This window comes from Siphateles boraxobius, unplaced genomic scaffold, assembly GCF_051911475.1.
Source record: "Siphateles boraxobius isolate OS27281-9 unplaced genomic scaffold, OSU_SipBor_1 20, whole genome shotgun sequence".
In the NCBI taxonomy this organism is placed as follows: Eukaryota; Metazoa; Chordata; class Actinopteri; order Cypriniformes; family Leuciscidae; genus Siphateles; species Siphateles boraxobius.
In genome coordinates, this window is record NW_027508811.1 from 8,169,676 (window position 1) to 8,181,811 (window position 12,136).

Below are 12,136 nucleotides of genomic sequence, written 5' to 3' on the forward strand. Positions count from 1 at the left end.
ATTTATTCATTATTGTATTATTTGATGAATAGAAAGTTAGAAAGAAATGAAATTTTGTTTTTTAAAGTGTAAAATTTTACTGACCCCAAACCTTTGAACGGTAGTATGTCTCAAATTATGAATCTTTCAGTCCAAGGGTCAGATGCCACTTTTGCACTGTATTACAGTGTATTTTTTTGTGTATATAGCCTTAATAATTAATTAAACAATGATCAAATGAAGGAAAATAGCATTATAAGCAGACAAATTATGTTCGTTCTTAGTTACCAGTTCAGGTGTACCAGAAAGCTTAGCATTAGCAGCATAGCTTAGCATAGCACAGAAACTTTGTAAGTGAAACAACAGACCAATCAAGCAAGAACAGATTTGACAGATGTACCCGACTTAGTATACAATTTATGATCAGGTTCTATATACTGCTCTTTCTAAATGAACTGTAATTTTTCAATATACACATCGGTAAGGCAAGCTATGCTCTTAATTTTATTTGCACATCTCTTTGAGGACAGAGCCGTGTCCTTAGTGCTTTCCATATGAAAGGCCTTTAATTGAAACTAGCATTCATCTCAAGTATTCATCGAAGCCAAAGCATGAAGCCTCATCCTATTCTCTTTCAGGCCACTGCTAAGCAACAGCCTACAGAGGATTTATTTTTTATTGCTCAGAAGGGTTTCGGTGAGAGGGTCTTGCATATTGATGCTTTGAGGGGGTCTGTTTTCCTTTCGATGAAGGTTTAGGTGATAGAGGTGAAAAATCCATGCTTTACTGTCTCTGATCCTCAGACTTTTAGTTTCTTCTGGGATTGAGAGGGTCAGGGAATGGGGAGGAAGTAGGGATGGACATGGCAAAGCATGTGGATAACCGACATTCCAGACGAGAAAACATTATCAACATTGTAGAAAGGTTCCTGTGTTGCTCTTGCTTTCGGACGGTTGAAAACGACTGCTTGGAGTACAATCAGGAAAAGCCACAAAATCCCAAGCCTGTCGTGGATGAGGATAACGTCCTTGTTGTTGTTGAAGATTTGGGAATAGACAACCCCGGATTTAGCCTTGCTGAAGTTAAGCGCAATGGGCCACCTCAACAGATCACCATTGGCCGCTCTGCTAGTTCTGTGTCCATGTGCCAAAGAGCAGCGCTAAAGAAGAAGCTTGCACCACTTTCCTCTTTACAATTTCAGTCCAGAGTGATCCAGAACAATGAGGATGACTCTGCTGTTGACTCTCTTCTGTATGGTTCTGGCAGCATTAATGTTGAAGATGGTAGTCTTCTCACACCACCAGTCATTAACCTCATACCTCCGACACCTTCCGACGTAATTGATGACGACCAGTTCTTTGACATAAACTCGGAAGAAGAAAGTCTGCAGCAAACTTCAGGCAGTGAAGGAGTGGACAGTATCGGCAGTGCTGCTACAGGAGAGCAGGAAAGCGAGGAAGATGTAGACCAAGACGTGGAGTTTGAAGGTAACCGTGAGACCAAAACTCAAGAACATCCACAGGTGGAGCCTCAAGAGGAAGACACGACCAAGAAGAACAGCGTGGACAAGTCTACAATTCACTTCCTGCGGAGCTCCTTTCAAGTACCCCCACTTCCTGAATACCCACGAAAAAGTAAGAGGCGTCAGCAGTGCAATGAGCCCACTGGCACGTTTGTACAAGACTGGAGTGTAGTTTTGCTTTTACCATGATACATTCTGAAATCGTTACTTGTTTGTTTGCATTGTTAGGAAGCCTCAATACTGGAATCACTTTGCTGCAGTTCACTGAACATAATCTGGGTGAGTCTGTTTTGATTTGTGATGAATCTTCACTGTAGTCTTAGGTGTCTGTAGTGAAAACTGGAGTGAAATAGTTTTGAAAAGTCAATTCTAAATTTAACATCTGAAAAGGTCCCGTGCACATTTGTTAGTACTATATATAGTATGAAAATATATGGTAATATATTACCATATATACCCCCCCCCCCTTTTCTATGGGCTTGCAAATTATGTCATGACTTTAAATATTATTTAAATTTTAAAAAACTGTAACAATTGTGCAATTATAATTAGTTCATTTTAAAAATAGAGTGCATTTTTTTACTACAATGAGTCAAATATTAATATTTAAATAGGTATTAATAGCAAAAATTACATTGTCAAACTTTTGTCAATAGCAATTTTAATGGTTAAATTCCCATTTTAAAGAGGGAGTATATCAACATTTTGATGTTTAATACTAGCTACTTAATTTGACTTTGAACAATACTTTATCAAACATATCTAATATCTAATGTTCTCTAATGTTTAAAAAGAAAAAGGTCATGGGAAACTACAGTGCACTGTATTTGTGGAATGTGCCATATCACCAGAAAGAGAAGGAATCAGAAATGTTGGGTATCTTAACCTAATCACAGAAAAATGATAGCACATGCACGTCTACAAATATTTGGAGGTTGGTATGTAGCACAACTATAGTATGTAACCTTTAATTACTGCTTAGTAATTTTTAAGATGTGGTAGAAATCTGAGACGGTCCCAGTAGTTTATCATTGACATATTCGTCTGAAATGCTGAAATCTTGCCTCTCATGACTCATCCTCTCTTGAAAATTTTACTCATGTCCTCATCCAGGTGTGGTTTTCAGCAGAAAGGGCACAGTTCAGAGGGTGTGGGTGGACATGCCACTGTGCAGGTCTCATCATGCACAAAGCAACTCCTCACAGCAAAGATATTTAGACCCTTTTAGATATTTAGAAGGTGTTTATTGTTTGGTCTAGAGAAACGACACCCACTGAGGTGCTGTTTTGTGAGCAAGGGGTAATCTTTTTAGTACAATGTTGTCTGTGCTGTGGTGAGGGATGGCTTTTGTATACATTTATCCTAAGCGTGAAGCCATATGACCTGTTCCCAAGCATTGTATTCCAGTCAAAAAACCTTCACACGGTTGCTCCAGGCATTTGAAGAAGTTGCACAGATCTTCTATGAATGAGTCTGTCTCAATGCCTGTTATACTTCTATTTGTTGGTACACCACTGCCAGTTGTAAATAAATGCTGACAACACACAGGTGTGCTTTACAGTAAAGCCCTAAATCGATTAACACTTGAATGTGTTTGTTCATAATTCACTCTTCTGAAAGTTCAGCGAGCTTGGTTTGGAGGACACTGTATTCTATGGTGCTATATTTCTCACTGGTCCACAGTACATCAGGGGCCCTGTGGAAACTGGGGAAACAGCTGGCAGGGCGGAAAGACCTAGATACTTCCCACGATCCCAAAAGCCTCTCTCGCTCTGATCCTCTGAATATCTGTACCTCTACCTTCTTCGGCTATGTGGTATTCCATTAATCCAGTTTGCAATTTACTGGCTTTTTGCAGGGAGGAGAATGTATTGGACTGCAGCACATATTCATGTTATTCTCTTGCAGCGAGATCTGGTTTTGGCTCCCTCAGATCTTGACCTGTGTTAAGTCCTTGGCTTTACTGAGTTTTCTCTGCAGTCTCGGGACAGGCTCTGCACATATCCTCTTCCTGTTCACTGTCTAGAACGACCAGAGGCTGTCAGAGGGCCGACTTCACCGACCGTGTGAAGTGGCCCAGTTTCTGAAAGCTTTCTGTCATTTGCTAGATCATTTTAGCTCTGTCTGGGGACTAAACACTGTCTCACTTTCTCCCACTTGAAATCATTATCTTTTGTGCTTATGTATTCTCTGTAAGTATCTTGTTTGTTTAAATAGGCCAGTTTCACACAGTCAATGAAGTTGAAACAATTCTGAAAGTCAATTTAAAGGTCAATTTAATCTCACAACTGAATCACACTTGATTGAAGTCACACTCCCTTCCCCATGCTTGTCAAATTACATTTGTTGTCATTACAGCCATATAAAAGTATGAAATTAAATATAATTTTTATCAAGTTTGCAGTGCAGATCAATCAACAAGAACAAAAAAAACAAGCTGGTTGTTCAGTGTACCTAATTTTTTGAGGTATTGCAGAACAGTTCCCTTTCAAGGGAACTCGAGCTGGGTTTGAGACGCGGTGGGAACACTCTGCGTGATTACGTCGTGAAGCACGTGTAAAATCAGTCCAATGGAAGCCCGCTACGACATAGGTGACGTCATAGACCAGGAAACTATAAAGCAACCCTGAAATCAGACCGCGACAACTTCTGTACCTTCAGCAAGCGCTCTCTGTATATCTGTCCTTGTCTATTTATTGTTGTCTGTCAAGCCCAATATATATTCATATATCTATCATATAAAATGGTGAGCAAGCAAGATTATAGACGGTGTGTTATTCCCTGCCCTCGCTATATCACGGGTGGGGACACGCATCAGCTTTGTGTTGCTTGTTTGGGAGTGGAGCATGCCCAGTCAGTCCTCGAGGGGGCTGATTGTGAGCATTGTATGAGTCTATCTATAAAGACGCTCCGCTCCCGCCGATCGTTCTTTGAGGAGGGCGGTTCGGTTCGTGTTCCCCCGGGTGCGGCTGCTGCTGAGGGTCAGCGTCGACTTTCATCTTGGGGTTCGCAGATGGATCTAGTAGCGGGGCTTGAGACGGGCCCGGCCCTTTCTCAGCCCTTACCTGCTGGATCCGTTGTCTCTGCCCAGGAAGGAGCCCGCTCTGCGGCTTCTCCTTCCCGGGCTGGGGCACCAATATTGCGGCTATCCAGTTCTGAGGATCTGGATGTCGTGAGTATGGGGGATTTTGAGTGTTCGTCAGCTCATACCCCTGCTGATGAGGAGCTTATGGAGGTTTTATCTCGTGCTGTAGCTAAATTAAATATTGACTGGCCAGCCGATGATGTTGATGTAGTATCTAGAAAAAGTCTGTTAGATGAGCGTTTTCTACCATCTAGATCACGACCTCCTCGTCGGGAACTCCCGTTCTTTCCCGATCTCCACACTGAGGTGTCGAGATCGTGGATCAAACCGGCATCTTTCAGAGTACATAACCCTCAGACCAGTAATTATAGCAAAATTCAAGGTATTGAGCACTTTGGTTATTTATCTATGCCTCGCGCGGAAGACACACTAGCGAGTTATCTTTCCCCCGAGTCATCTTCTCCTCTGAAAGCCCCGACGTTACCAACCTTTAAAAAATACATCTTTGTTGGTGGGTAAAGCGTATTCGGCAGCAGGTCAGGCCGCGGCATGTTTGCACACTATGTCGATTCTCCAAGCGGGTGACCTGCTGAGGGACATAGACGATTGTGAGGAAGTTAGTGCTGACGCAATTCGAGAATTGCGTCGCACGACAGATTTATCTCTACGGGCCACCAAGGAGACGGCCAAGTCTGTGGGCCGCTCTATGGCAGCCTTGGTGGCCACGGAACGCCATTTACGGTTAAATTTATCTGAAATAAAGGATAAAGATAGATCTGTTCTTCTGGACGCACCGCTGTCACCTACAAGTCTGTTCGGCGACGCTATAAATTGTGTCGTCGATAGGTTTCAAGAAAATAAGAAACAAGCGACTGCGTTTCAGAGGTTTCTTCCTCGCCGGTCTAGTGTCCCCGAGGCTGCTTGTGGTATAAAGTCTGAGCAGCCTCGTCCGTCTTCGAGCTCCGCTCGCAGAGTTCAGCAAAAACAGAGCGTCGCCGCTCGGGCACCTCCTCAATCTATGGTTCCTGAGTGGCGGTCGCAGCCCAAGCCTGTTAGGGGTAGACAAGATCTGAGGACTGTTATCTCTAGGGGAGCTTGGCCTTAGAAGAAGTCCTGACGCCAAGGCTATCAGGCTTCTGAGGGTGGTCCCCTCCAGGGAGGAACGACTCCGAGGACCCGTCCCTCCTTGGCACCCTCCGGGGCCAAGGAGAGCCGCAGCGCTGCCACTTCGGTTGTTCCCTGCCGGTTCGCCGCTTCAGGGCGCCGAGGTGTCAACGCACCCGTACAATCCTCTAAGGAGGGTTGTAGAACGGTCAGTTGGGTTGTTCCCTGCCGGTTTGCCGCTTCAGGGCGCCGAAATGATTGTTCAATCAAATCTAGAGGCCAGTCTCGAGAGACTGGTTCCCTTATCGGAATTTCTGGCAGCATGGAAACTTCTGCCAAATATTTCTCTATGGGTCCTGCACATAATAGAAAGGGGTTACAGAATTCAGTTCAGTTCTCGTCCGCCCAGATTTCAAGGGGTCCTCCTCACGGTGGTGGACTCACAGCAGGCTCTGGTTATGGAGCAAGAAGTTCTGACACTTCTTCGAAAAGGAGCTATAGAAAGGGTTTCTCCTCCCAGCAGAAAGTCAGGGTTTTACAGCCGTTACTTCATTGTTCCAAAGAAGGATGGAGGGTTGCGTCCTATTCGAGATCTGCGCCAGTTAAACAGCAGAGTTCAGAAACTCAAGTTCAGAATGCTTACACTCAAACAGATTGTATCACAGATTCAGTCCGAGGACTGGTTTGTCACAATAGACTTGAAGGACGTGTACTTCCATGTATCTATCCATCCTCATCACAGGAGGTTCCTGAGGTTTGCTTTCGGGGGCGAAGCATACCAATATCGGGTTCTTCCATTTGGCCTAGGTTTATCTCCCCGCACTTTTACAAAATGCGTGGATGCAGCTCTGGCTCCGTTGAGACTCCAGGGCATCCGCGTATTAAATTACATCGACGATTGGTTGATTTTAGCTCAGTCAGAGCAGGTGGCAGTTCAGCATCGAGATGCTGTTCTGTCCCACATAAAGAGTTTGGGGTTGCGGCTCAACACCAAAAAGAGTGTGCTCCTTCCTGCTCAGAGGAACACTTTTCTAGGTGTAGTTTGGGATTCGACCACAATGCAGGCACGCCTGTCTCCTGCTCGTATTTCTGCGATTATCACAGACGCAAAGAATGTGAAACTAGGCCAGTCACTCACTGTGAAACAGTTTCAGAGACTGTTGGGTCCCATGGCAGCTGCGTCCAACGTTATTACTTTTGGCCTTCTGTACATGAGACCCCTGCAGTGGTGGCTCAGGACCAAGGGGTTTTCTATCTTGGGGAAATCCGTTCCCCAAGATCAAGGTCACGCGGCTATGCCTTCATGCCTTGGTCATGTGGAAGAAACCTTGGTTCCTCGCCCAGGGCCCAGTGTTGGGGGCTCCTTGTTGACGCGTCACGCTTTCGACGGATGCTTCCCTCACGGGATGGGGGGCGGTCATGAGTGGCCGCTCGGCGCGAGGTCTTTGGCAGGACCATCAATGTTCCTGGCACATAAATCGTTTGGAGTTGATGGCGGTATTTTGAGCACTCAAATATTTCCTGCCAGACCTGAGAGGCCATCATGTGTTGGTCCGCACATACAACACTTCGGTGGTCTCCTATATCAACCATAAGGGGGTCTGAGGTCGCATCATCTTTGCAAATTGGCCCATCAGATCCTCCTATGGGCCCAGGGAAAGTTATTGTCGCTCAAGGCGGTATATATTCCGGGGCGTCAGAATGTGGGAGCAGATATTCTGTCGAGACAGGGGCTGAGGCCCGGGGAGTGGAGACTTCACCCCGAAGTGGTGGAGCTTCTGTGGGAAGAGTTCGGTCGTGCTCAGGTAGACCTTTTCGCATCATCATATTCAACCCATTGTCCCATGTGATTCTCTCTAACGCACCCAGCTCCTCTCGGTCTGGATGCGATGGTGCAGGTGTGGCCGAGGCTGCACCTGTACGCCTTTCCCCCGATATCTATGCTTCCGGGGGTACTGGAGAGGGTTCGCCGAGAAGGGGCTCGTCTGCTACTAGTAGCCCCTTATTGGCTGACCCGAGTTTGGTTCTCGGACTTGGTGTCTCTGCTGTACGGCTCCCCCTTGGAGATCCCACTCAAGGTGGACCTCCTGTCCCAGGCCGGGGGCACGATATTTCACCCTCGGCCGGAGTTGTGGAAACTGTGGGCCTGGCCTCTGAGGGGGCCAGGCTCAGGGAAACCGGTCTTTCGACCGATGTTGTAGAAACCATTCTTCAATCCAGAGCTCCTTCCACGAGAAGACTGTATGCGCTAAAATGGAAACTTTTCACCACGTGGTGTATTGAACGTCAGTTAGATCCTGTTAACTGCCCTGTTGGTTCAGTTCTTGATTTTCTGCAAGACCGTTTCTCGGCCAGGTTATCTCCTTCCACCCTAAAGGTTTACGTGGCGGGTATATCTGCCTACCACACCCCTCTGGGGGGTACTTCTATCGGGAGAAACCCTTTAATTACTCGCTTTCTCCGTGGTACATTGAGCTTGAGACCTGCACTGCACTCTAGAGCACCGGCTTGGGACTTGGCCATTGTACTCGAAGGGTCTGGCTTTAGCTCCCTTCGAGCCCATCGAGGAGGTTTCATAAAAATTCCTCACTCTAAAGACTTTATTTCTCCTTGCAATCTCATCTATCAAGAGAATTGGTGATTTACATGCTCTGTCGGTTGCTCCTTCATGTCTGGAATTTGCAACTGGTATGGTGAAGGCATTTCTCTACCCCAGGCCGGGTTAAATTCCTAAGGTCCCACTGAATGTTGGGGGCCCAGTAGTGCTGCAGGCCTTTTATCCTCCAACCTTTAATACTTTAATAAAATCAGGAACGGCTTAACCTGTTATGTCAAATCCGGGCTTTAGATGCCTACGTTCACAGAGCTGCCCTGTGGCGTAAATCTGAGCAACTATTTGTTTGTTTTGGGTCACTCAAGAGAGAATGCCCCGCATCTAAGCAGGTTATGAGTAAATGGATAGTCGAGGCTATTTCATTGAATTATGAAGCGGCCGGACAGCCTTCACCTATGGCTGTGCGGGCCCATTCTACTCGGAGTATGGCGGCCTCTGTGGCCTTAATTTCGGGAGTTTCCCTTCTTGACGTGTGTAATGCGACAGGATGGTCCTCTCCGCATACATTTGTCAGGTTTTATGACCTTGACCTCTCCACTCCTGGGGCAAGGTTGCTTGCTTCTTAGTGTGCGCAGCACTTCACACAGAACGGGCATTTGTCACTATTTCGTAGTGGGTATGAAAGGGAACGTCTCAGGTTACGTATGTAACCCTGGTTCCCTGATAGGGAACGAGACGCTGCGTTTGCCTGCCATACTTCCTGCATGCCCTGATCGACTTGCTTCAGGTGTTTCAGAAGCTATCGCGGTCTGATTTCAGGGTTGCTTTATAGTTTCCTGGTCTATGACGTCACCTATGTCGTAGCGGGCTTCCATTGGACTGATTTTACACGTGCTTCACGACGTAATCACGCAGAGCGTTCCCACCGCGTCTCAAACGAAGCGTCTCGTTCCCTATCAGGGAACGTCCTGGTTGCGTATGCAACCCACCGTTCCCTGAAGGAGGGAACGGAGGACGTAGTCGACGGTTGACTGAATGGGGATCTCGCTAGAGAGCCTATCCTCTTCGAGTACTATTGAACGAGCCAATGTAATTGGCGTGCGTGATTCGCATCACACACTCCGCCCCCGCGGCGCGGGTATAAATACGGAAGTGGATGCACGCACTAGTTGCTTTTCGCTGAGGAACCGAGAGTAACCTGGGGTCAGCGGTGGTCCAGCGGTAGTGGCAAGGGGACTACGTCCTCCGTTCCCTCCTTCAGGGAACGGTGGGTTGCATACGCAACCAGGACGTTCCCTTTCAGTCGATAACGTCAGACGTAGTCGACGGTCGACTGAATGGGGATAACCTTTGAAAACGCCACTAACGCTGCCACCTTCCAGTGCCTAAACCAAAGCCTCCTGATGCACCCGCAAATTTAAGGCGGGGAAGGACAGGGCTTAGGCCAGGGAAGTCACTGCTGTTCCTACAGGACCACTGGGAAAGCGTTCCCCGTACATTGGATGGAAGGGACGCTGCGGAAGCCATATCCAACCGAGAGGGAGGTAACGTGGAAAATAACCATATGAACTGGGCGGAAACCGGGCAGTCTAACATATGGAATGTCACTGGGGTGGCTCCAGCCTAAGACGGGGGGAGACACACTGGACAGTGATGGCAGAGAGACTCTGCCGAGGGAAGACACGGGCTCACCGCAGGGAGCCGTATCGTGGAAGAATACACATATGGGGTCGCCGTAGGGACCGCAACATATGGACCCAGCCTAACACAGGTTCCACACTGCTTACGAGTGGTAGGCCTAACACCAGACGTTCCGCACGCCCGACGTCGGAGGGGTGTGGAGGAACTCAACAGGGTTCAATTTTAAGGGAACTCAACTGGAGTAGAAAGGCGCACGTATCCAGTCCATAGGAAGGGAATGGCACAGCAAGCCGACACTTGAACCGGGCTCACGGTGAAACTGGCTTCATGAGAAGGGAGCCCACGGGGAGCAGCGGTTCAACTAGGTGTCGTCCAGCCCCCAACTCTAGAATCTGTTTTAGCAAAGCATATCGTCAACGCCCAAGCGGAGCACTTTACACTCATCATAGAGGAGCTCAACACCTAAGTGGACATGTTGCATCTCGGATTTTTACCGAAATGAAGGCAAGCACTAGTGCGACTTTGCATGGAAACAGCCTTCCCTCTCTGCTGAATTCTAACAGATATTTGTAGAGCTGGTCTGAGGTCTATGGCTTGCGTTCTGTACACGTCCAAGCGAACGGACAGAGAAGCCAGGGCTGGATCTGCCTCCTCCAGGGCAGCGCTTGCAGGCTCACCACCTGCTCCTATTACGGGAGAGGTAGGAACCTTGGGCACAATCCGAGCCGGGGTCTCAGCTTGTGAGAGTTAGCCGGCCCAGACTCCAGGCACAATACGTTGAACGATAGCGAGCAAGTCCCTACCCTCTAGTAGAGACCACGCGAGCAGGAGAACTGATATAACAGAATTTTTAACTTACTGCCTGCAGTGGCTCAGGGGCGGTCTCTGCAGTGCATCGCACCAGGGACAAGGCCCAAGAGGATAAAGAGGGACGCAAGGATTTACAAGACCTTGCTCCTCAGGAACATGACGATCAGAACGTGCTTCTGCACACTTCTGCAACACGATGAGCGTCGTTTAAACACAGAGGCAACATCATTTTGAGGGTGAAGGAAAACAGCCTACTCCGACCCATTTTCCAGGAAAGAGAGCACTGAAGTGATCGAAAAGCTTTCAGGATCTCCTCTGGAGAGAAGACGCTCTCAACGACTAGGTTCCACTTCTAAAGGCGTATGCACGCTACCCATTTCTAGGGGGTGCTCGCAGAAGTGATGGTAAATATCACATGCCTGTGATAGCCACCTGAACCTCCGCGTTCAGATGTAAGACCGCCCGGAATCTCCAGGGGAAGAACACGTGTGCCATCGTGCCCTGTCCCTGAAAGAGTTTTCAGGGGAAGTCAGGAAGGCTGTCGATGGGAACCAGGTCTAGTTGGGCCAATAAGGGGCAACTATGAAGACCTGTTCCTCTCCTGACTTGGCACGTAGGTGCAAGCGACGGGCGCAAAAAGACAGGAGCATTGCTCAACACAACATGTAAAGATCACTGGGCTTCAGGAGCATTTTCTGCTCAGCACTTGAGTGTGATAAGTTCACCGAGCTTCAGGAGCATTCCTGCTCAACACCTGAATGTGATAAACTCACTGAGCTTCAGGAGCATTTCTGCTCAACACTTGAGTGCGAAGAACTTCACTGAGCAACAGGAGCATTTCTGCTCAGCACTGCGTGTGATGAATTCACTGAGCTACAGGAGCATTTCTGCTCAACACCTGAGTGTGACGAACTCACTGAGCTACAGGAGCATTGCTGCTCAACACCTGAGTGTGACGAACTCACTGAGCTACAGGAGCATTGCTGCTCAACACCTGAGTGCGATGAACTTCACTGAGTTTCAGGAGCATTTCTGCTCAACATGAAGTGTGATGAATTCACTGACTTGAGCAGGTGCAAGGTGACCATGAGTCGCAGTCGCTTTTAGAAGGCTCACTGGGGTTAAACGCATTTCTGCGGGCCCCTGGGGCAGCTGAGAGCCAGTGTTTGTCCAAGGGTAGTCCGCTCGGTTTATACAAACACTGACAGGAAGACGAAACCGGAGGGGCAACTGAGTGGCCCCGGAATGGTCATGACCCAGCTGGACCCAGGGGATGGAGTCTCCACTTGCCCTGGCTATAACTGTCGTGAGGCTCGATGGCGGCACGATTGAATAGAGCGGGAAGAGTGGAACAAAGCGTCCTCAGAAGCTTCTGACTCCAAGGAGGAGGTGACGGGTGAGTTGTGACATGCAAGGGAAGCTTGCGCAACGGTCGCAATGT

The 12,136-nt window shown here is 47.9% G+C and overlaps 1 protein-coding gene across 1 annotated transcript in view; it reads left to right on the top strand.

The window, feature by feature from the left end:
* The first annotated feature begins 727 nt into the window (after positions 1–727).
* LOC143744891 (uncharacterized) overlaps positions 728–12,136 on the top strand; it is a 37,749-nt gene continuing 26,340 nt past the window's right edge. Inside the window, exons 1-2 of the mRNA XM_077236600.1 lie at positions 728–1,613; positions 1,730–1,780. Coding sequence (XP_077092715.1) covers positions 836–1,613; positions 1,730–1,780 — 829 coding nt within the window. The 5' untranslated portion in view covers positions 728–835. The remainder of the gene's footprint in view (positions 1,614–1,729; positions 1,781–12,136) is intronic.